Source organism: Cricetulus griseus, chromosome 5, assembly GCF_003668045.3.
Source record: "Cricetulus griseus strain 17A/GY chromosome 5, alternate assembly CriGri-PICRH-1.0, whole genome shotgun sequence".
Lineage (NCBI taxonomy): Eukaryota > Metazoa > Chordata > Mammalia > Rodentia > Cricetidae > Cricetulus > Cricetulus griseus.
Genome location: NC_048598.1, coordinates 124,758,268 through 124,782,628, shown reverse-complemented (window position 1 = coordinate 124,782,628; position 24,361 = coordinate 124,758,268). Strand labels below are relative to the sequence as shown.

The 24,361-nt window shown below is 38.8% G+C and overlaps 1 protein-coding gene across 2 annotated transcripts; it reads left to right on the top strand.

Annotated features, from left to right (window-relative positions):
• Window positions 1–297: 297 nt before the first annotated feature.
• On the top strand, window positions 298–24,111 carry Eif2s1 (eukaryotic translation initiation factor 2 subunit alpha). Of its 2 annotated transcripts, XM_027418352.2 has the most exons (9): window positions 312–456; window positions 2,913–3,043; window positions 5,505–5,746; window positions 12,225–12,304; window positions 13,690–13,841; window positions 18,488–18,594; window positions 20,232–20,329; window positions 22,001–22,144; window positions 23,573–23,711. In XM_027418352.2, the coding sequence occupies exons 3-9, from the start codon at window positions 5,506–5,508 to the stop codon at window positions 23,696–23,698; spliced, it is 948 nt and encodes a 315-aa protein (XP_027274153.1). In that variant the 5' UTR covers window positions 312–456; window positions 2,913–3,043; window position 5,505; the 3' UTR covers window positions 23,699–23,711. The 2 variants fall into 2 exon arrangements, with proteins under 2 accessions (XP_027274154.1, XP_027274153.1); XM_027418353.2 differs by lacking the exon at window positions 2,913–3,043 and having other exon boundaries at window positions 298–456; window positions 23,573–24,111.
• The last annotated feature ends 250 nt before the right edge of the window (window positions 24,112–24,361 follow it).

Below are 24,361 nucleotides of genomic sequence, written 5' to 3'. Positions count from 1 at the left end.
CGGCTCGCCGGTGCAGGTTGCAGCATGCTCCGAGTGACGAATCAGAAGATCACGCCCCTCCCCTTCCTCGGCTTCCCGTCTTTCGTTACAGCGCCGTCTGTCGGTGGACTAAAATTTAAACGTAACCATTCTGGAGCAAGAAGCCGGCTCTGTCCTCTTCTTTAAGCCCTGCAAGTTCTCTCCGCAAAATCTACCGAGCGCCGAGGACGCGGATTTTTCAGGCCGCCCTGCGGTTCACACCGCTCGCATTTGGAGGACCACGACTCTATGGTCGTGGTGACGAAGGGCCTTTTCTGTCGGCGCTTGCGCAGTGAGAGGCGGGGCCGCATGCGCGCTGGGCTGAGCGAAGCGCACGCTGAGGAGGTTCGGCGTCCGGGGCTGCTGTGCCGAGTCTCTTCGTTGCCATTAAGGAGCGCGGCGTGGGACCCTAGTTCGGGATTCACACCTACACCGCAGGTGACTGGCCCCGCGCCTCGCTCTCCCCGGGAATTCACTTTCGTTGTGTTCCGTGACAGGAGTGGTCGAGCGAGGCTAGGCCCCAGGCTATCAGCCCCGGTCCCCGTCCGTGCGCGGGAAGTGCCCGGACCCCGTGGTCCCCGCCCGCCGGTTCTTCCCTGGGTCTTCTCGCCGGTCGGGTGTCTAGTGCTGCGAACCACAAACGTGGGTTGTTGGGGCGGAGGGACCCGCGGAGAAACGTGGCCCCTAGATTCTTAGACCTTCTGGCGGGGAGGCCTCGGGGGGACGCCGCGACACCCCAGCCTTACCTGGCTCGGGACGATTGGGCGCTTTGCTTTTACCGGGCCTGGGAATTTGGACTTTTTTCCACCCTCCTTTTCCGCCCCAGGATACACCAAAACTTTCCCCTGACTCTGTGGACACTGAGGTTTTCGCTAAAGAACCAGTAGGATAGGTAGATCACCATGTTTAAGTTTTTTTTTTTTTAAAGCAGGTTCAAGGTAGTCCATAATATGACCATTAAAGTTGAAGATTGTGAAGTTTTCGTTCTAGTTATGCGTTTCGGGAGCGTGAAATCATCCCTGGAATTGAAAGACCAGGCCATATCGGGGCTTACTGGCCCTGTTTTTACTACTGCCCGAAGAGAACTGGCATCTTTTTTAATTATGGAAGCTATAAGCCTGGTATTAAGGCAAATTTAGGATGCTTCCATTTTCATTACGGAAGAAAAGGCATTGTTTCTTGAAGAAAGGGTGCATCCCCGAAGTCTTGATTTTTCTCCTCATTAAGTTGCTGTTGTGAGGCAGGGAACTCCACTGTTCTCAGCATTACATGAAATAGTAGTGCCTTTTTTTCAGTGCTTATGACGCAGGATGACAGGCGCTGACTCTCAGGAGGTGTGGTTGTACTGGTAAACTTCAGAGCTGAACAAGTCCTTTCCCAACACAGTTCACTTTATTTTGGAGTACTCATTCCTGTGTCCACTATGGTGACTTGACACTGTACTGGCTCTAGAAGACAAACCTACTGCTAACGGGCAAAATACTGATAATGTAAAGTATTTGAATTTAACTTCGAATTTCGGTAATATCTTTTTGGGGGGAGGGGCTTTTTTTTTTTTTTTTTTTTGGCTTTTTTTCGAGACAGGGTTTCTCTGTGTAGCTTTGGAGCCTATCCTGGCACTCCCTCTGGAGACCAGGCTGATCTGGAACTCACAGAGATCCGCCTGCCTCTGCCTCCCGAGTGCTGGGATTAAAGGCGTGAGCCACTGATGACCGACTTTTGTTTGTTTTTGTTTTGTTTTTCTTCCCCCGAGACGGGTTTCTCTATAGTTTTGGAACCTGTCCTGGAACTCGTTCAAGACCAGCTGGCCTCAAACTCAAAAGTGATCCGCCTGTCTCTGCCTCCTTAGTGCTGGCACTAAAGGCCTGCACCGCCACCACCACCTAGTGTGTTTTTGTTGTTTGTTTTTTACATCAGAACAACAGCCTGTGTGTGCCTGTAATCCCAACTACTTTAAAGGCAGAAGTGGGATCTTGAGTTTGAGGGATGTGCTTTAATCCCAGCACTCAGGATGCAGAGGCCAGCACTCTGTGTGAGCTTGAGGCCAGCCAGAGCTACACAGTGAAAACCTGTGAAAAACGGGGTGGGGAGAAAGCCTAACCTAGTCTCATACTGTGATATGTTGAGGCTTTGTGGATAAAAGACACGTCAGATTTAGTGTTAAAAGACTTGGATTTGGCCGAGCGTAGTGGAGCACACCTTTAATGCCAACACTCTCGAGGCAGCGGCAGGTAGATCATTATGAGTTCGAGGCCAGCCTGGTCTACAAATCAAGTTCCAGGACAGCCCGAGCTGTTAAACAGAGAAACCCTGTCTCAGAAAAAAAAAGAAAAACAACAACAACAACAAAATCCTGGGTTTGATTCCTGTATTTTTAGTGCTTATGTATTTGTCCTTGAATCCTTGAAGTTATTTAATATTTCTGCTCTCTGTTTGCTGTTATTCCTTCTCTGGTTTTTCATAGCACCTTTTGTTTGTTGTCCCACTAGTACTTAATTCCTTAGGGAAGAATTTTTGTGTTAGTATTGTTTTGTGCTTAGTAGTGACTGCCTAAAAAAAGTCTTAGCAGGTTAAATTGCAAAATGAAAAAGTCAGAATACTTTGAAAATATGAAAAGGACTGAATAAATTATTGATTTCTGTTTCATTGACAGAACAAGTATGGGCTTTAAAAATTGTTTTTTAAAGTTACGAACATTTCATAAAGTGATTTAGTCAGCCAATGTGACAAGAATTCCTTTGTAGTTTCAGGCTACTTTCTACTGTAAGTAACATACCATTCGCAGTGTTCCTTTGTTTATTCTTTATCTTGGGCGAAGGTTGTGCCTGCTAAAGTAGTAGCTATATCTCCCTTCTGTGTCCTCTTACCCTGTTCTTTTGTTCTTTAACCAGCAGATTAAGCCAAAACATCACCTTTACTATTTGGGAAAATTTGTTGACTAATTAGAATTAACAGCTGTTAAATCTCCTTAAATTGTTCCACTTTTGTTTATTGAAAGTCTGCTTGTCAAGTTCTCCATATACAGGTATTTGAAAACATTTGTACCCCTACCCTTAAGAGAAGCTCTGTTTAAAAATGAAACAACTGTTTCCAAATGGGTAAATCTAGTTGAGTGTCGAATTTCTTTTGTTTACTAAATCCCTGTTTTGTTGAGCTGAAAAATGAGTCTGCCACATGTTGCTTTTGGTTAAACAGTGCTGTTGGTTCTGTCCTAATTCTTAGACCTAATTTGTGATGTATTTTCTAACACTGAATATGTGTATCAGTATTGCTTTTTGTTCAAGTTAGATGTTTCTAGTTATTATTAGTTTTTTGAGACAGGGTTTCTCTTTGTAGCTTTGGAGCCTATCCTGGCACTCACTCTGAAAACCAGGCTGGCCTAGAACTCACAGAGATCCACCTGCCTCTGCCTCCTGAGTGCTGGGATTAAAGGCGTGAGCCACTGACGCTGGCGTGGTTATTTCTTAATACTGTGTCCAGATTTTAAGAGCATAAACCTGCTCAAAATTTAATAGGCTCAAATCTTGACTTTCACTGCACATCAGGAGACTGAATTTCATATGTATAAGCAAAGAGCTTTTTATTCAAGCTTGAACTTGGACCCTATGTCCATCCAACATAGTGGTGAGGTCAGAGTCCAGTTGGGGTGGGGTTTTTATCATAGCAGAAGTTGAGGGTGAGGGGATTTCTAAGGTTCAGGCTTACATTTGTCTATGGTGTCTTGGTGAAAGGGGGGATGTGTTAAAGACATCTGGTGATCCTATCTATAATGGTTCCAATGTTAGGTGTTTTTTTGGATAATCTGTTCCTGGATATTGCCTGGGTGGTCTCAGTTTGTGGTCTTTCCTGGAACCAGGTATTGCTTTAGGGTAAACTGAAACTCAGGCCTACTCTTTGGCTAGTCACTCCATTGACCCTGTCATGGCTGGGCCCTACACCGGTTAACAAGAAAGTAAGTTACTGAAATTTCACAATTATTTCCTTAGGCTTTTAGGTGCTATGTACTACCTATCTTTTGGGCTCTGACACAGTAAGTAGGTTATGATTAATAGGAAAACATAAAAGTCCTCAGCTACAATTAAAGTTTGAGGACTTCCTTTTTAAAGTATAGTGCTAACTGTGGTGTGATTTTTCAGCATATAGGTCACTAAAGAGATGGTGCTGGAAACTGGGTGGATCAAAGAGAATAATTTTAGGTATCTTTAAAGGATGGGGATTAGAAGACACTTGAGCTGTGGAGATTTATAAAGCAACTCACAAGACTAGGCATATTTGTAAACAAAATAAAAATAGGACTGGGGTAAAGCTTGGTGGTGAAGTACTTTCCTAGGATGGGCAAGACCCTAATGTCTCAAAGTATTGGAGAATAATACAAGCTAGAAATTATAATGACTGAATTAAATTGCTTTTTTTAAAAGGAAATAAATGAATATGAAGTCTTTTTTTTTTTTTTTTTCCTTCCCCAGAGACAGCATTTCTCTGTAGTTTTGGCTGTCCTGGAACTCTCTTTGTGTGTATGCCAAGCAAGAAAATGAAGTCATTTTTATTTTGTGGGTGTTGTGCTTGTATGTATATCTGCACTATGTGCTTGCAGAGGCCAGAAGAGGGCATCAGATTCCCTTAAATTGTACTTGCAGATGGTTATGAGCAGTCCTGTGGGTGCTAGAAACCAAATCTGCATTTGCTGGAGGAGCACCCAGTGCTCTCAGCCACTGAGCCATGTAGCCCCTTCCGTTGTTATACTGCAATTTTGGCTGCAGTGATAATTGACTAGAGGTGCAGCTCATGAGAGCAAAGAATTGCTTCATGTGTAAATAGAAACTCAGCTCAGTATGCAGCATCACAAAAAGTATTGGCTATAACATTTACCACATTGGTTAAGGAGTAGTCTTCCCTTGGTATGCTGTGTGGTAGCATATGCCATTTGAGCCAACTTGGAGACAGAGTAGCTTAAGAATGTTAAAACCGTGTTATAGCGATGCCTCCTATTCCATGATATTTCTTAAAATGTTGGGTGATGGTTTATTATATTTTGGGGGTGGTTTTGCTTTGCTTTTATTTTGAGATAGCATCTAGCTATATAGCCCAGGCTGTCTTCAAACTTGTAGTCATTTTTGGCTGAACCTCGGGACTTCGGGATTACAGGTGTGCACCACAATGCCCTACTTAAGTGGTAATATTAAAATAGTGTTTTACTCTTGACATATTCCTTTAATCCTCAGGTTTCACATCACTTTATAGATAGTCATTATTTTTTTATTGTTCCTCTAAAATGATTGCTTAAGCATTATGAAACTATGGAGCAAATAAAAACTAAACCTTGGTTCCTGGGTATCTGTCCATTTTCTGACATTTAAGACATTTAAAGAGATTAGGAGACTAGTGTCTACTTTCCTTTGTCGTGATTGTCAGGGTCTTTGAAATAATTTTTGCCCTAACTTGACTATTTATGTATTTGTTTGTTTGTTTGTTTGTTTAAATTGCAGAATGCCAGGTCTAAGCTGTAGATTTTATCAACACAAATTCCCTGAGGTGGAAGATGTAGTGATGGTGAATGTAAGATCCATAGCTGAGATGGGAGCCTATGTTAGCTTGTTGGAATACAATAACATTGAAGGCATGATTCTTCTTAGTGAATTATCCAGAAGACGTATCCGTTCTATAAACAAACTGATCCGCATTGGCAGAAATGAATGTGTAGTTGTCATTAGAGTGGACAAAGAAAAAGGTAAGTGAGAAAAAATATAGCTAAGAAATATAAATTATAAAACTACAGAAGTTTCCTGTTTAAAAAATTTACTTAAAAGTATATATTTTATGGTTTAATTTAGCCATGCCATTGTGAACATACTGTATTATGTATTACAATTATGCATGACTTTATTTATGAGCTAAATAAATGAATGGGAAAAAAGTACATATTTTAAAATGCACTGTCATTAAACTACTAAAATTCTTTTGTACATGAAGTTGTTAAAGATGATTTTGGAAGCTGAGAAGATAGCCAGTCACTTAAGTGCTTGATATGTAAGCTGGAGGAGGCTGAATTCAATCCCAGAACCCAAACAAAAAAGGCAGGTTTGGAGGCACAGGCTGGTAATCCAACCCTGGAATGTTGGGAAATCTGAGGATTCAAGACCAGCCAGCTGAACTTACTAAGTGAGTTGCTGGCCATCCAGAGATCTATCCCAAAAATCAAACTAAAGAGCTCCTGAGAGTCTCCTATAGCCTTGACTCACATGTAACATACATGTGTTTACACACATGTAGCCACATAAACATACCCACATCTGCATATGTACAAGCCTCATTTCATTTGTCTAAAATTTTACCAATTAGCCAGCTAAGCAAGCATCTTTTACAGTAATAGTTGTTGTTGTTTAATAAGTACATTCCAGAGTTATTTTTGTGGCCAAATAACTTGAAACTTCGGTATTTATGAGGATTTTGGTAATTAACTTATAACCAAAAGGAAAGAAACCCAGAGTAGTAGTTAATTTATCTGTATTTGTAAGGAGAGTCCCCTCGGAAGAGGGAGCTCAGAACACGAAGACAGCAAGTTCTCAGTACAAAGGTTTATTAAGGGGTGAGAGGGCTGCCACCTCTGAATAGGACAAAGGCAGACAACAGGTGTTTCTGCAGGGGTGGGTTTTTAAGGATCTTAGGTGCCCTACTTGAAGCATCTTCAGTATGCACTTGGGCAAAAGACACAAAAACAGAAAAGTGATCTAGCACCATTCCTTTCTTCCAATGTGGACTTTCAGTTTTGGACAGCTTTTGATTTCACCTTGTGTTACAGTTAATTTTTAGGCATGCCTGGCATTTATGCTCCTGGTATCCAACAGGATCTAACTTTCTCATACTAAAAACAGATCTCCATGTTGGGCATGGTGGTACACACCTTTAATTCTAATACTCCAGAGGCAGAGGCATGCAGATCCCTGATTTTAAAGTCAGCCTATTCTACAGAGTGAGTTCTAGAGCAATCAGAGCTACACAGAGAAACCCTGTATTGGGGAAAAAAAAAAAACAACACTGAGATGTCCTAGGCTGTAGAGATGGTTTAGTGGTTAAGAGCACTAGCTTCTACTCCAGAAGACCTGAGTTTGATTCCCCACACACCCATGACTGCTTACAACTGCTGTAACTCCAGTTCCGAGTATCCGATGCCCTATTCTAGTTTCTGGGGGCACTGGGCAGGCAGGTGGTACACAGACATACATGTAGGCAAAAGACCCATACATGTAATAAATAAATAAATGAATGAATAGATGAATAAATAAATAAAATTAAAACAAAACTCCTCTACAGGATTTTGTACCTTGCTTTTATTCTTACCCTGGAGTTCTTCCCACATTAGAACAGTCAGATCTCATTTTATATAAAAATGCCAACATAGTTAACCAAACTGCATTTGAACTGCTTCTTGTTTTAAATTGACACAGTACAAATAGGTTCTGCTATAGAAATAATCTTACATGTATCTATTGTATTTTTCTGAAATATCCTCCATAATGGCATTTGAAAATATACCTGATTCCTTTGGAGTTACTTTATGTAATAAGGAATTATAAAACAAGGCAGTATTTGGGTCCTACTGTTTTGGGACAATGATGTGAAGACTTAAAGCTGAGAGTGTTTCAGCAAACTCAATGGTGGAAGAGATTAAAAAAAAAAAAAAAAAAAAACGAGTCTAGTTATCATAGGTATGCCGTTGTTCACTCCTCACCAGTAATTAGCTGACCCGAAACTAACACCTAATGAATTATAGTGAGAGTGTTAAAGCCAGTACCTACTTAATAGTATAGCATGATTTACATGGAATCCAGGAAAAAGATGGGTGAAAAGAAAATGAGTATTCAGCACTATCTGAAAGATTTTGCAGAATCTATGGGTGGGGGACAACACAAACATTCTAACTGCCCTGAATAGCCACAGCAAATGAAAAATAGTGGTAATGGTAAAGGATCAGAGCAATAGTTCTCAGCCTGTGGGTAGTGAGCCCTTTGTGGTCAACTGACCCTTTTCCAAGGGTCACCTAAGACCATCAGAAAACATAGATATTCACATTATGATTCATCACAGTAGCAAAATTACAGTGATACAGTAGCAATGAAAATAATTTTATGGTTAGGGGTCTCCACAACACAAGGAACTGTACTTATAGAATTGCGGCATTAGGAAGGTTGAGAACTACTGCATTAGAGAAAGGTCCACAAAAGGAGAGCCCCTAGTCTTTATATAAATTCTGCCATTCTGTCTCAGTCTGTGTGATGCCTGAATTGTTAGACAGGTAGCCTTTAAGCATCCAAAATCTAAAGACTAAAGTTGTTTTCTACTTGAGTCTACTTTAAGTTCAGGTAGTTAATTTTTCCTGATGAAACAACTTCAAAAAAAAAAAACTGTATACCTAAAGTAATATATATATATATATATATATATATATAATATATATTAATATCAGAGCTTATCCCAAATATCATTCATAATGTGAAAAGTATCCAAACCAGTTATACATGGGAGGCAGGGAAAGCAAAACAATGGCCAAGGGGTAGTTTGGAATGGTAGTTACTAAGGTCTGACCCAGAGATAATCCAAGTTTTAATTCAGTGACAAGAGTGTTTAAAGTGATTGTTACCCAAATACATTAGGAAAATTCTCTTTTAAAGAATGAACAAATTATTACTGAAATTGTAGAAATGAAAAATTAGCTGGATAGGCTAAAAGATTGAAGTGGGTAAACACTGAAGATTGGTAAGCACTGAAAATTAGCTAATCTAAAGGGCAGAAAATATTGAGGGGAAAGAATACAGGTAGAACATCAGCAACCATCCAATATCAAAAGTACTATACCAGTAGACGAGGACGTTTCCTGCAATTATTGAAAATCAGACCATGAGTTTACAGACTAGAAAAACACACTTTTATAGTATAAATGATAATTAAACTATATGTAAGCATGTCAAAAACATTGTGGAAACAGACACACACACAAACAGTACATAGAGTACTTTGGTCTACTCAGAAATAGATGCCAGGCCTTGGAAAGAACAAAAAAGTCATAATTATACCAAACAAGTCAAAATGGAAACTAGGAATTTACTGCCAGATAGAACTGCATTAAGGAAATAGTAATACTCTAGGCTAGTCTTGTGTTACCTGATATGAAGAAAGTACTTAATTTTAAGATACTCTTTTTCTTTTCTTTCTCCTAATTTCTTTGCAATACATTTATGTTTGTCTTATTTATACCATCAAGATATAAATTTATGGAAGTGACTAAGTGATAACACTGGGGGACAGGTGGATCTCTGTGAGTTCAAGACCAGCCTGGTCTACAAGAGCTAGTTCCAGGATAGCCTCCAAAGCCACAGAGAAACCCTGTCTTGGAAAAAAAAAAAGACAGGAGAAAAATGAAAACCAAGTTAGAAAAAAGGAAAACTTGAAGTATAGATCAGAATGCTATTACTATAGATGTGAAAGATATGCTATGCTGACATAGTAACACTAGAATATCTGTTAATATCAGTAAAGAGATGAGAATTAACAGGGGCATTTTGTTTTAATATTTAATTCCATTTTATATTCCAACCAAAGTTCTCCTTCCCACCCCCCACCCTCTTCAGTGTCCCCCCCCCCACTCCATTCCTCCCAACATATAAGGGCTTCTCCTATGGGGAGTCCACAAATTTGGCACATTAAGTTGGGCGGGACCAAGCCCCTCCCCCCTTAAGCAGGGACATTTTGTGATGATTAAGGCACAATAGTTGTTTTGGAATAATTGTTTAATGATGCAAAGATGTGTTGATTCTTTGTTTAACTCTGTGAAGCTGTTATTTTGCCTGCCTAAAACACCTGATTGGTCTAGTAAAGAGCTGCACAGCCAAATAGCTAGGCAGGAGAAAAGGATAGGTGGGGCTGGCACAAAGATAGAATAAATAAAGAGGAGGAATCCAGGGGCCAGCCATGGAGTAAGAAGGCAAATAAGATGTAGAATAAAGAAGCCCAGAGGCAAAACGCAGTTAAAGAGAAAAAAAACGGGATAATTTTAAGTTAGAAATGATGGCTAGAAACAAGCCAAGCTAAGTAAGAATAAGTCTCTGTATTTATTTGGGAGCTGGGTGTCGAGCCCCCAAAGAGTGCAAAAAAAAGAAAAAAAACCATTACAAATAGCCATCAATGTATTATGTGACCAATAGAGATTAGTGATATGAAGTAAAAATTTAAAGTACATGAATCTAATTATAATTAGAGGTTTAGATAACCTTTAACTAGTTAATATAAGAGCTGTATCAAAAAGGAATTCATTGCACAGATGATGACCAATTTATAGAACACTACACCCATAAAAAATGCAATATATATATATTTGTTTCATATGTGCATGTCATACTCACTAAAATAGTAAGTTGGACCATAATAGAGTTTGGAGTAAATTTAAGAAGGTTGGAATCATATGTTGTTCTCTGACCGTATTGAAACTTGTTTGAATTGTTATCATTGTATCTTGAGAGGATAAAGGATAAAAAGCATAAACATTTTATAAGTGTTATTGCTTATGTTAGAAAAGATTAAAGACCTAAAATTAATAGGTTTTTAATTAAAGAGAGAGTCTGGGAGTATACCTCAATGGAAGGGCCTTGCCTAGAAACCCAGCATGATCAAATGCAGCCGGGCATGGTGACATGCACCTTTAACTCTGGGATGAAGAGGCAGGCATCTTTTTATTATTATTATTATTATTATTATTATTACTATTATTATTACTATTACTATTATTATTAAAAACAAAAACAGGCAATTTGTTTTGACAATTATGTGTACTCTTATTTTCACTCAGTTATCAACAAGGTTAAAAACGCAACTGAGTGGTAGAAATACTGTCCTTTTTTTTGTTTGTTTTGTTTTGTTTCTTAAATAATGCCGGGGCTGGAGAGATGGCTCACCAGTTCAGAGCACTGACTGTTCTTCTAGAGGACCTAAGTTCAATTCCAGCACTCATGTGGCAGCTCACAACTTCCTGTAAATATCTCCAGGGGCTCCAACACCCTCACACAGACATACTTGCAGGCAAAACACCACTGCACATAAAAATAAATAAATCATTTAAAAAATAATAATGCTGGGACAATTGAATGTCCACATGCTAAAAAATGTGAAATATGATTCATAAATACTCCTTTAAAAAGGAACCTAAAATCATAGACGCACATCAGATTTGAAACTAGCACTTTTAGAAGAAAGCAAAAAAGTAAACTTTTATAACTTTTTTGCTGCAATTTCTTAGATTAAAACATTAAAAAGTAATCTTTGTGTGAGAAGAAAAAAATGATAATTTGGACTTCTTCAGTGTCAATTAAACTTAGGTTGTTTGGCAAATATTGTTAAGAGAATAAAAAGATAAAAAAAAAAATTTGTGTATAGATTTTGTGTTGTGGTCTCGTGACCTTTGTTATAACCGGGTATAGGATTGTCAGTGTATACATACATGGTCTGGATATTTGACAAATTCTGCCATCTTTTTTGAGTCTTAGTTTCTTCTGGTTAAAAGGCCAGCATCTTTGGGAAAGAATCTGCTATACAGATTGTTTTGTAGGATCTAAAGGTGCTTTAAGTCCTGCCATCTGAATATGACGGTCACGAAGAAGATGGCAATGTTACTTTAATTGAAGATCACCTCTCTTTGGTTTGCTTGGTTTGGTTTTGAGATAGGGTTTCTTGAGCTGAGCTAGGTTTAAACCTTCTACCTTCTAAGTTCTAAAATTAACAGGCATATGCCACTACACCTGATTTGACAATAGCCTCTTAATCAAATCATGGTAATCTCAACTGGAAATAAACTATGATAAAAATATTTCTGAAATTTTATCTAAATTTCTCATAGTATTTTGTCAATATGATTTTGATGGGGATAATTATAAGCTTCTCAATCAGATACTTAATTTGCTCGTAAAATTGTTTCTAACAATGTTTATACTTGAACAAATAATTTATTTTAAATATTTTCTTTTTTTTTAATTTATTAACTTGTATTTTATGTGCATTGGTCTTTGCCATGGGTGTCAGGTCCTCTTGGAACTGGAATCACAGTTGTGAGCTGCCATGTGGTTGCTGGGAATTGAGCCCAGGTCCTCTGAAAGAGCAGTCAGTGCTCTTAACCACTGAGCCATCGCTCCAGACTCCTATTTTTAAATATTTTCTTACAGGATATATTGATTTGTCAAAAAGAAGAGTGTCTCCAGAGGAAGCGATTAAATGTGAAGACAAATTCACAAAATCCAAAACTGTGAGTTGAATCTCTTTAAGATAATATTTATGTATATGAGTGTTTTGCCTGCGTGTATGTGTGTGCAGAATGGTTATGTCTGGTTCTCAAGGAGGTCAGAAGAGGCATCAGATCCTCTGGAACTGGAGTTAGAAATGGTTGTGAGTCACCATGTGGCTGCTGGGAACTGAACCTAGGTCTTCTGCAAGACCAGTAGTGCTCCTGCCAACCAAGCAGTCTTTCCAGCCCCTGATCCTCTGTTTTTAACGACATTGTTTCTGGTTTCTTTGCCTTTTATTAGTGTTTTGTTCTTTTCTGCTGTGTTTTCCTATCCACAAAATAAAATACCAAGAAAATGTTTGAATAAAAAGTTGTTTGTTTTTAATCTTGGTTAATCCAGTATGATAGTTTGACACCTGAAAAGCAGATCTCCGAGTCCACCTGTGAGGGATTGTCTTGGTTAAGGTTAATTCATGTGGGAAGATGCATCTTATTTATCAGTGGGACCATTTCCTGACCAGGGCTTCCTGGCCTGTATGAGGTGGAGAGGGCAAGCTGAGCACTAGCGTGTGTGCACCAATTCATGCTGTCTCCTGTTGACTGCTGATGTAACCACTTTTCTCAGACTTTTGCCTCTCACTTCCCTACCTGAACTATAGCCTGGTGTTGTAAGCCAAACAAACCCCTTCTTCCTTGTGTTGCTCTTGATGTGAGATGTGAAACAGCTTTTTTTTTTTTTTTTTTTTTTTTTTTACATTTGTTTTGGTGTGTGCGCGTGTGCACAAGCACATGTGTACAAACCATGGCACACATGTAGAGGTTAAAGGACACTTGTGGGAACCAAGTTTCTCCTTCTACCATGTGGGTTATGGGATTTGGACTCTGGTCGTCCCTCTTAATATTTACCTACTCACTGAGCCATCTTGCTGGCTTGTGAAATGGCTTCTTAAATATTTTTCTCTAAATTTGTTTTATTTTTTTAGGGAGTTTGATGGGTAAGAAAGTGGAAGGATAATTATTAAATAATATAACAACAAAAGAAATATTAAAATCTCAATTAGTTCTATGCTCTCATAACCGTTTTCTCCTTATAGTGTGGTTTTCTATATACTTGGTAGATGCAAGAGCTCTCCCTTGGTAAGGAAAGATACTAAGTTCCTTGTTATAAGTGAAACAAATTCAAAGATGTTGATTTGTTTGAATGTATCATATTTCTACTTGTTATACCCATGTCAGTTAATTCTTATGAAGTAGTGAATATTTCTTTATAGAGATGAACTTGTAGTTAGAGGTGTTACTGTTCAGGAATTATTGAAGTAAAATTACATCTTCTGCTGAAGTATGACAAACTTCTTCTTTGTGGCTCTCTAATTTTCAAATTACTGAGTTCTCCATTTTGTATCTAGGTTTATAGCATTCTTCGACATGTTGCTGAGGTATTAGAATATACCAAGGATGAACAACTGGAAAGCCTGTTCCAGAGGACTGCCTGGGTCTTTGATGACAAGTACAAGAAACCTGGATATGGTGCTTATGATGCCTTTAAGCATGCAGTCTCGTAAGAACACCGTGATTCTGACTTTATGTCTCATCTGCTAAGTATTAACACACAGGCTGCTTAACTAGCATCTAGTCATCCATATATTAGATCCTTGTCATATTTAGCTTTAAAAACATGTCAATATAGAAGGCCTGTGATGTGGGCCAATCCTATGTGGTCAAGTGTGTATAGTTTTCAAATGCCATATTTACTTGGTTTCATCTCACACTACTTCCTTGTAAATTTCCTTTCCTAGTCATTGGGTCATTGGATGATGTCAGGAACAATGTGGCTATCTCATCCACAATAGTACAGCCTCTTGCTTACTGCAGTTGCTTGGACCTTCGTCCCATGCATGCCACATTAACTTACCTTCCATGTGGCCTCAGTGGACATTTTAACTAGGTTTGCTTTGCCTTAAAAACCTGTAATTCATACATTCTGTTCTTTTATCATAGTTCTGCTGTATATCTTCTTAAATTCTTACGTATTAGGCTCTGGTTCCAAACCTGTTTTTACTGATGTCTGGGGGGCCAGCCTCCAACAGCATAGGGCTTTGACAGGAATCCATGGAGTTGGCGAGGCTAAACTTTTCCATCTGAGGGGATTAAGGGTAAAAAGCACTCAGAAACTCTCTTGATGATTTCTTTCTAAGGTTAATTATGTATGCAGTGTTCTGTCTACATGTATGCCTGTAGGCCAGAAGAGGGCACCAGATCTCATGGATGGTTGTGAGCCACTATGTGGTTGCTGGGAATTGAGCTCAGAACCTCTGGAAGAGCAGCCAGTGCTCTTAACCACTGAGCCATCTCTCCAGCCCCCCCTCCCATTTTTTTTTAATCAGGAAATTGAGGGCAAAAATGGATATGAGGAATTAATCATCACCTTTAGTCATCAACCAAACCTAGCAAGGAAAGTGCGTCAGCCAGTAATAATTGGGCTGCTTTGTTCTTGTTCCCTGACCCTAAAGAGTTCCACATTACTATGTGCCTTCCTAAAACTTTAGATTGTCTTCTTGGGTTTTTCACCTCAAAGTTATTTAACAAAAACATCTTAGTCTAACTTTGTTATTTTCAAAGCGTTTCAGCTGTGATGTACTCCAAGATCTGTGAACACATCTTCCACCATTAGGTTAAAAGAATTTAAACTAGCTGGGCTACTGGGACTCAATTGTTAATCCTTAATTTGAGCTACAATCCATGCATATCCTTAGGTGAAGCTCACAGACCTGGGCTGTGAAACATATCTTTGTATTTATTTTTATTCCTCAAAGCTCTGTATAAGCTATCATTATTATCAAATTAGACAGTACGGCTTAGGGAGGGATCATCCTCTTGACAATCCACAGGTATAAATGCCCAGTAGAATGTGATGTTTGTAAGAGATAAGCACACTGTATTACAGGCAGTGGAGATCTCCCCAGGTCCACTCACACCCTGCTACATACCAGAGAAAGAGATGCAGTAAACATCTAGAGGCACAGCAGAAGCAAAAGACATTCCAGGGTCAGCAGTCTTGTGGCCTTGCCTAACCAAGATTGGCCCATCAAAGGATTCCCTTCTGGTGGACTGACACCTGGGACTTCAGTTGCAACTTTCTGCTCCTCTGGCATGTTTTTCTCTCTGTCTATAACCTTTCTTGACTTGGTTGTCTAGCATGGAAACTATGAGATATCATTTTCAATAACTTTCTTGCCAGTAATAGAGCTTTTGCCTTAATTTTCCTTCTGTTATATATCCAGCCTTCAATTGATAATTCCCAAACTGTTCTGCAATTATAGAATAATCACTACTGCTAAAAAAAGTAGTCATTTGTTGTCTCTGTGTGTCGAAGGTCTCACCTTAGCTGTGTCTTCATTGCTGGGCTACATCTCTGCTCTTGGCCAGTTCCTCCTCCCATTTTTATGGTGTTATTTTAGAGTTTCTTGGTGTTCTTCCTCAGAAGCTTCTCTTATCACTCACTCTGAGTTGATCTGCTCTCTACCTATCCACTTCCAGTCCATTTGAGCAGATCATTGCTCCTGAGGTCCATGCCCTTTCTGTTCTCAGACTCATCCTTCAGCCTGTCAGTCACTCCTTTGCTTGGATCTTCAGCCTTTCCTTTATTGATTTCTGCCCTTACCATAAAAAATATTCTCGTTTTCTCCATTTATGCCAATGGAGAAACAACAATTTCTCTTCTTTCCCTTGACTTTGTTGTAGACAACATCATGTCCTCTCTAGTAACCACTTACTTGTCCCTGCTGACTCTGCATCTTTCCTCCCGTTCCTTCATAACTATTGATGCTGCAGGAACTTCCCACTGTTAATTCCCAGCCCCTGGCCTGCTAAAAACTGGTTTTCTCAACCCTTAGAATGAAAAGGGAAGACTAAGCCTGTTTGAATCTTCAGCATATCAGATTACCTAGTGTGACTGTGTGAGTTGTTGTAAGAGAGGAGAATATTAATAGCTAGCAATTCCATAATTCTATCATCCTATGATGTATGTGTCCTTAAGTTATAACTGAAGAAACTGAGGCAGAGATCAGTTTGTTCAAGATCATACATCCCGAAGGTTGTATCACTGGTATTCAAGCCCAGATACACTGGCTCCATCCAGATCATGTACTGTTCACTCTTCAGCACTATCTATCCTGTTCTGTACTCCTGTAGTCAATAGTTTTGTTGTTGTTTTGTTTTTGTTTTTTTGGTGGGGGGTATTATATGGGATATAGAATCCAAGGCACAAGCATATACAGCACAGTTACTCAGCCACAGTCTGGTAAAAATATTTCTAGTTCCAAGATTATGGTTGGTTTTAACTCTTTTGATTCTTTGTGGAGCCTACCACCCAGCTCCCAAATAGTCACACAGAGGCTTAGTCTTCTTTATGAAAGATGGCCTTAGCCTGACTTGTTTCTAGCCAGCTTTTTTGGGGGGGGGGTAATTTTGTTTTTTTGAGACAGGGTTTCTCTGTGGCTTTGGAGCCTGTCGTGGAAGTAGCTCTTGTAGACCAGGCTTGCTGTGTATAGCTGGGTGGCCTGTTCTTATGTCCTCCTCTCCTCCTTCCTCACTCCTTGTTCTCCTCTTCTCATATTTCTCCTATTCCTGCTCTCTGCCTGCCAGCCCTGCCTATCCTTTCTCCTACCTCACTATTGGCCATTTAGCTCTTTATTAGACCAATTGGGTATTTTAGACAAGCAAAGTAACACAACTTCATAGCATTAAATGCAACATAAAAGAATGCAACACATCCTTGCATCATTAAACAAATGTTCCACAGCATAAATAAATGTAGCACTTCTGCAACTAACATTCCACAGTACAAGATTTCACGTCTATAAAATACATGTAAGATAAGGTATATATTTAAACTTTAATCCTTTATCTCTCTCTGAAATTGCATTTGCCTTATAAAGTTGAGTAAGGTTTTTCCATATTGAGGATGTGTACCTACTTCCTCTTAATCTGTATCATTTCACTTTGGGAATATGCACTCTATGTTCCTCTATCAAGAGATTTGATTTCTCCTTTTGTCCCATTTTTCAAACAGTATTGTGAATAAATGTGTGTGTGCCTTCTTTTTCTAGATATGTACAAACATATTTATATCTACTTGGTTTTGCCAAATTACACTCCAAATTGGTTTTATGGTTTATATTCCCCTAGCAACTGTGTAGGTAGATATTGCTGTTTTCCCTCCTCTTAACCACCACTTGTATATATGTCAGATTTTTTTCTTTTTGCCATAATTTGTATGTCCCTACTTATTGATAAAGTCAACAGCTTGTATATTTATTGATTGTAAATGGCAGTCTGTAATTTTGGCATCATGTGACTTTGTATATATCTCTGTCAGTTTGTCTTGTTACTTTGTGCAAGCTAAATGAAAAGTATCCCCCTCCCCCATATGAAGATTGTTACTTTTCATTGAGACCCCATGTTAATTAGTTTGGGTGCTTGCTCGTGTTAGTCCTTTTTTGCATATTAGAACTTTTTGTAATGTTCTTCCTCTGCCTTTTAGGGTCTACTGTCCTTATAGTTACCTTGGAGGGGGCAGGGCAGTTCAGGGCAGGAGTGTTGGGATTAAAGGCATGTGCCGCCGCCACCCAGCTCTTTTAGTTATTTTTTTCTTTTCCATTTATTCAGTTACTTGCCAGTGTTAGCTAAGCCCTTCCCTGATCCAGGTCTTGGGCACTGGGGAGGACCGGATGGAATGCTGATTTTTCTCATGAAGTCCCTCCTGACCTTAGTAACTGGCAGTTCCTGTTCCACTGCTCAAATGTGTGTTCTTCCCAAGCTAGATTTCAAGTCCTTGAAGTCAATTCTAATTACATGAAAATGTTTGAGTTAATTATAATAGAATGGCAGATTTGTATTAAAAGGAATTAAATTGCTTATTTTAGCCAGATTTTGTTTTGAAAATCAGTTGAGTGTTTTCTGTTCATCATATACTAAGTACATTGCTTCATTTAATACAGCAGTTCTGTGAGACACTTGCTTCATCCTCAGTTTACATATTTGGAGAGAGAAAAGAACACAGTTAAAATTGCAAAAATCAAGATTTCAACTTCTATGTTGAAACTCTTGCTTTATTATTATTTGTATTATTCTGTGGTCATGTGTTTGGTTTCACAGTTATCAGTAACATTACTGTTAAATTTCTTGTTTCTTTGTTTTTCTCAGAGACCCATCTATCTTGGATAGTTTAGATTTGAATGAAAATGAACGAGAAGTACTCATTAACAATATCAATAGACGTTTGACACCACAAGCTGTCAAAATTCGAGCAGGTAAATGGCTTCTAAATGACTTTAAATATTGTATGTGCCTAAACAAGCTGTTAAATAATGAGACTTACCAAAATATTTGTTGCTACAAACAAGAATAAATTTTCTAAATTTTTTTTGTAACAACAATTTTAAGTTTTGTTTTGAGTTTGGTGAAGTTTATTTTGTTTTTTCAGGGGTAGGGTATTTGTTTATTGATGGCTGTGGGGTTTTGTTTTTGCTCTTAGAATCAAACCAGGGTTTCATACATGCTGGGTAAGTACTCCACCACAGTCTCATACCCCTAGCCCAAGAAATTACTTCTAAAAAAGCATCAAATATGTTGGCACAAATGAAAATAGTCCTGGAAGTTCGATTAACCTTAATTTAGCCCTTTAACAAAAAGAATTATTCTTTTGCCTTAGTGTATAATTTAAAATATTTCAACAGGACAGTGATATCCTAATATGCCTCCATATTGATCCTATGCCAGCCATCTGGAATATTTTCAGACATTCTTCCTATATAGATACTTTACAAGATCATGTGTCAACCTATGGATCTTGACCCTTTTGTGGGGTAAATGACCCTTTCATGGGAGTTGAATATCAAATATCCTGCATATCAGATGTTTACAATTCATAACAGTAACAGTAGCAAAATTACAGTTATGAAGTAGTAACAAAATTTTATGGTTGGGGGCCACAACAACATGAGAAACTATATTAAAGGATTACAGGGTTTTGGGTTTTCTTGTTTGTTTGTTTGTTTTGTTTTTTTCGAGACAGGGTTTCTCTGTGTAGCTTTGAAACCTATCCTGGCACTTGCTCTGGAGACCAGGCTGGCCTCGAACTCACAGAGATCCTCCTGCCTCTGCCTCTCGAGTGCTGGGATTAAAAGGATTGACCAGTTTATCCACTGGCCAAAGGGGTAGAGGTATAAAATTCAGGGTGGAACACATTCTTAGCATTTGTGAAGCCCTGGTTTCACTCCCTGGTAAAAATGCATAAATGTTAACATACAGGGGTTGGGGATTTAGCTCAGTGCTTGCCTAGCAAGCTCAGGACCCTGGGTTGGTCCTCAACTCAAAAAAAAAAAAAAAAAAAAAAAAACAGATTTTATTAATTTTTCACAATTACAAAAATATATACTTACCTGTCTATACAGGTGTTATAAATGATTTGCTGGGTCAGGGCTGGCAAAATGACTTGGCAGGTAAAGGCACTTGCCAACAAGCATAACAGCCTGAGTTGAAACCAGCACCTATGTAGTAGAAAGATAGCCACTCCCACATGCTGTCCTCTTTTGACCTCCACATACTCGTGCGCACCTATACATACAAGATAATTAAGTGTAATACAGTAAAAAGAATTGCTGGGTCTAATGGGTGCAGTTCAAATAGCTCTAGATACTTTGTTGTCATAGTGTTTGGTAAATACCTTTGTCTTTTGTAAAATCATCCTGCCTCAGTTTACCTATGCTGAGATCACTGGGGTGTGACTACATACTTAGCAATAGTCAGATATTTTCAACTGTGAAAATATATTTCTAATTGAGGTTAATGTCGTAAATATTTATACTGGTATAACCTCAATATCTGATTTCTTTCTCTTTCCTTATTGTTATTTCTGGTGCCAGCTTTTGATTTTTTATAATTTTAGATATTGAAGTAGCCTGCTATGGTTATGAGGGAATTGATGCTGTAAAGGAAGCCCTGAGAGCCGGTTTGAATTGTTCTACAGAAACTATGCCCATCAAGGTAAGTTATGCATTTTCTCCCACCCTGCTCATCCGAACCTTGTGGCTGACCTGTGTGCTGGCAGTTGAACCCAGGACCGCAGAGTTATTTTCCCAATCTTTTTCGGTCATGTTGGGTAGGAAATTACAGCTCAGTGGTAAAATGTTTGCCTGGCATATTGAGTGCCCAGAGATTAATTCCGGCCACCTAAAAAAGGGTATCATGGGGATTGCAGAAGATCTGAGTTGAGTTCCAGCACTAGGGGATATGACACCTCAGGTATCCATATACCATACACACACGTCAGACACAGATACATAAATAAATAAATAACAAAAACCTGTCATGTCTCATTTTAAACCCCCCCCCAGAGTTGAGTAGTCTCTTCATGATATTGGGGGTGGGGGTTGTTTGCAACTGTGACTATTTTGTTTGTTGTTTTTCAAGACAGGGTTTTTCTGTGTAGCTTTGTAGACCAGGCTGACCTCAAACTCACATAGATCTGCCTGCCTCTGCCTCCTGAGTGCTGGGATTAAAGGTGTGAACCACCACGGCCTAACACAAGTGTGGCTTTTTGTTGATGCTATCACAGTAAGGAGTTGCAGCGCCCAAAATGTTGATGTCACCTTGAGAAGGGTAACATCTCAACAGCATACATTCCGCTTTGAAGAGGCTTGCCCAGTCGGATACTCAGAATTCTTTAGAAGGATTTCTTCCATCAGTTTAGAAATAATTAGCCTTTCACTTTTTTTTTTTTTTTTTAATTGCCAGGCATGGTGGCACATGCCTTTAATCCCAGTCCTTGGGAAGCAGAAGCAGGCATATCCCTGTGAGTTCAAGGTCAGCCTGGTCTACAGAGTGTGGGACCTTGTCTTGAAAGGGGGAGACAATATTTACTATTCTTACTTTATGCATGTGTTTGCCTGCATGTGTATACCATGCCCATGCCTGGTGCCCTCAGAGACCAGAAGAGGGCATCAGATCTTTTAGAACTGAAGTTACAGATGATTGTGAGTCACTATAGATGCTAAGAACCAAACTGGGATCCTCTGCAAGAATAATAAATGCTCTTAACCTCTAAGCCATCTTTACAACTCCACTTACCCATTATTCTGATGACAACTACCCACAACATCCAGTAGTTAAAAAATTTTCATATTCAGTATTAACAGTGTTCTATTTATATGAATGGGGTCAGATTATTGTATCAATGGTCTGTTGCTGTTTATGATGGTTGGTGTTAGTTTATAGCTTGGCAGATTTAGCAGGATTGTCTTAGTTATGTTGGTTGAGGTTCACTCACCCACCCGATGTATAAATGGAGAGGGAACTGAGTAGCTGCATGCATATGCATGCATTCATTTCTGTCTTCTGACTGCAGACATAGCATGACTAACTGTTTCAGATTCCCACTGCTTTTACATTCCACCTTCATGGACTATACCTTGAATTGTGAGCTAAAATAAATCCTTTTTCCCATAAATTGCTTTCGTTAGAGTATTTTTATCAGCTGGGTGAGAAAAGAAACTAAGAGACTGTATTAATAAACTGAAATGGAGAACTGGGAGGCAAGTTGAAATGATGCCTTCATGCAGCAAATTAATAAAACAATTCTTGAATATTCTTGTTAAGTATATTCATAGTTTTGTTTTGTTTTTTTATTTGTTTGTTTTGTTTTGTTTTCTCCTTTAGATTAACCTAATAGCTCCACCCAGGTATGTGATGACAACAACTACACTAGAGAGAACAGAAGGCCTCTCTGTTCTCAATCAGGCTATGGCAGTCATCAAAGAGAAGATTGAGGAAAAGAGGGGTGTGTTCAATGTTCAGATGGAGGTGAGATCCGTGTCTTATTTTTGTACTTTGTTCTTAATGCTTTTGTTTTGTTTCTTGCTTTTGATACAGGGTCCCATGTAGTCCAGGCTGGCCTCCAGCTCATTGTATAGTCAATTCTAGCTTTGAACTCCCTGGTGACCTATTTATTTTAATTTTCTTTTTAGTGTATGTGCCCAGGTATTCGGACCCATGGGTGCACATACGAAGGCCAGAGGCCAGTGTCAGATATTCTCCATCTTGTTTTTTAAGACTCACTAAACCTGAAGCTCAGGAGCCACCTGTCTTCACTCTCCTGGCTCACTGTGTCCAGCTTTTGTGTGGCTGCTGGCTTTGAATCCAGTCTTTACTCTTGTACAAAAAGTACTTCATCTACTTAGCTACCTTTGCAGCCTCTTAGTGCTGTTTAAAATGTCAGATGTGGGGCCAGCACAATGGTTCAGTAGGTAAAAGAAAAGGCTCTCAGTTGCCAAGCCTGATGACCCAAACTTGGTCTCCAGGACCCATATGTTAGGAGGAGAAAACTGACTCCCAAAAGTTGTCTTCTCAACTTCAAAAGCACACTATGGCATGCATTTCCACACACACAAATAAGGTGGTGGTGTTGTTGTTGTTGTATCAGATTAATTAATTGAATATGATGATTCATGCCTGTAATCTCAGCACTTGGGAAACTAAGGTCAGGATAATTGCCTACAGCTCAGAGCCACCCTTGTCAACATACCAAGGCTACCTCCCCAGTCAGATATAGTTGGGAATAAAAAATTATTTAGTATAAAGTAACCATTAATATTGAGTATTCCTAAAAGTTTTTTTTTTTTTTTTTTGATAATAAGAACTATTAGCACTGGACTGTCATATCATGGGATAGACATTTGGACCAGTGGTGTTAGGGTTTTTCCCCTCAGGAAGAAAAATACAAAAAATTTGCTGGGCATAGTAACAGAAACCTAATTTCAGCACTGGGAGGCAGAGGCAGGAGGACTGCCTTGTCTACATAAGGAGACCTGTCTCAAACAGTAATCTGTCTTTCCCTCATCTTAATATAAACAGAACCTAATTTCCATATGCTGTATGTCTGTGTGTATAGAACAGTTCATTCTCTGAATCTTGAGCTCAGAATATCCATGTTTTAAAAAACAGGACATTGCTGGTTCTCTGTTGTGATCACTGAATTCATGTTTTCTGTTTAGCTTATTAAAATGGCAGAAGTATTATTCCTCTGTAGTGTGCACTATTTCTTTGTACTGTCTTGTGCTTTCTTTTAACTTTCTACTAATAGAATTTAACTTTAAAAGTACTTTCATTTATAATAATTCAATCATAAGATGAAAGTAATTAAAGTTAAATTTTAAGCACTGGCCGGTAATACTATTGAAATCCAATTTGCTCTGCCATTTGTTTCATTTTGAAATTATGCCTCTTCCACAGCCCAAAGTGGTCACAGATACAGATGAGACTGAACTTACAAGGCAGATGGAACGGCTGGAGAGAGAAAATGCAGAAGTGGATGGAGATGATGATACAGAAGAGATGGAAGCCAAAGCTGAAGATTAACCTTGTAGAAAACAGTCCAGTTTAAGGAATACAAAGCAGCCCTTCCTGGCTGTAAACCCTAGACTTGAAAGTTTTCCAGTATTGAAAACTTCAAAGCTGAATATTTTTATTTCCAAGTATTTAAGTATTCAACAAACCAGAATCAAAATGCCCTCCTTCCTGTCAGCTGTTTCACACAGAAGCTTTAACACCTCAAGCATTTTTAATGGAGTGGCTTGATTTGACCAGAGACAAATCTTAAAGAGCAATCCTAAAATTAGGCTTTCAGTTTCCATTTCTGATGTTCATGGATTGGCATTCTTATGGTTCAATGCCTCCATGAGATTCACCAGGGGCACCTAAGACAAACAGTCCCAACCTTTCCATATAAAATGTATTCAAGCAAACATCAAATAAATGTCTGGGATATTTAACTTAGGCTTCTTCCTTCTTGTCACCAGTTAAACCCAATCTGAATGCTCAGACCCTAATTATCTTTCTATGTTAGAAGTAAAAGGGTAAGTAATCTAGTGACCTTTGAGTAACAGACTCAAAAGGAAAGTTTAGGGAAGCAATTGTAAATGTAACCTTAGTGAATTTGGTCCCAGATAGAGAAAAGCCTTGAAATTCAATTAAAGGATTTATGTGCCTGTTAACCTGTTTGAGACCAATGACAGAAGTCAT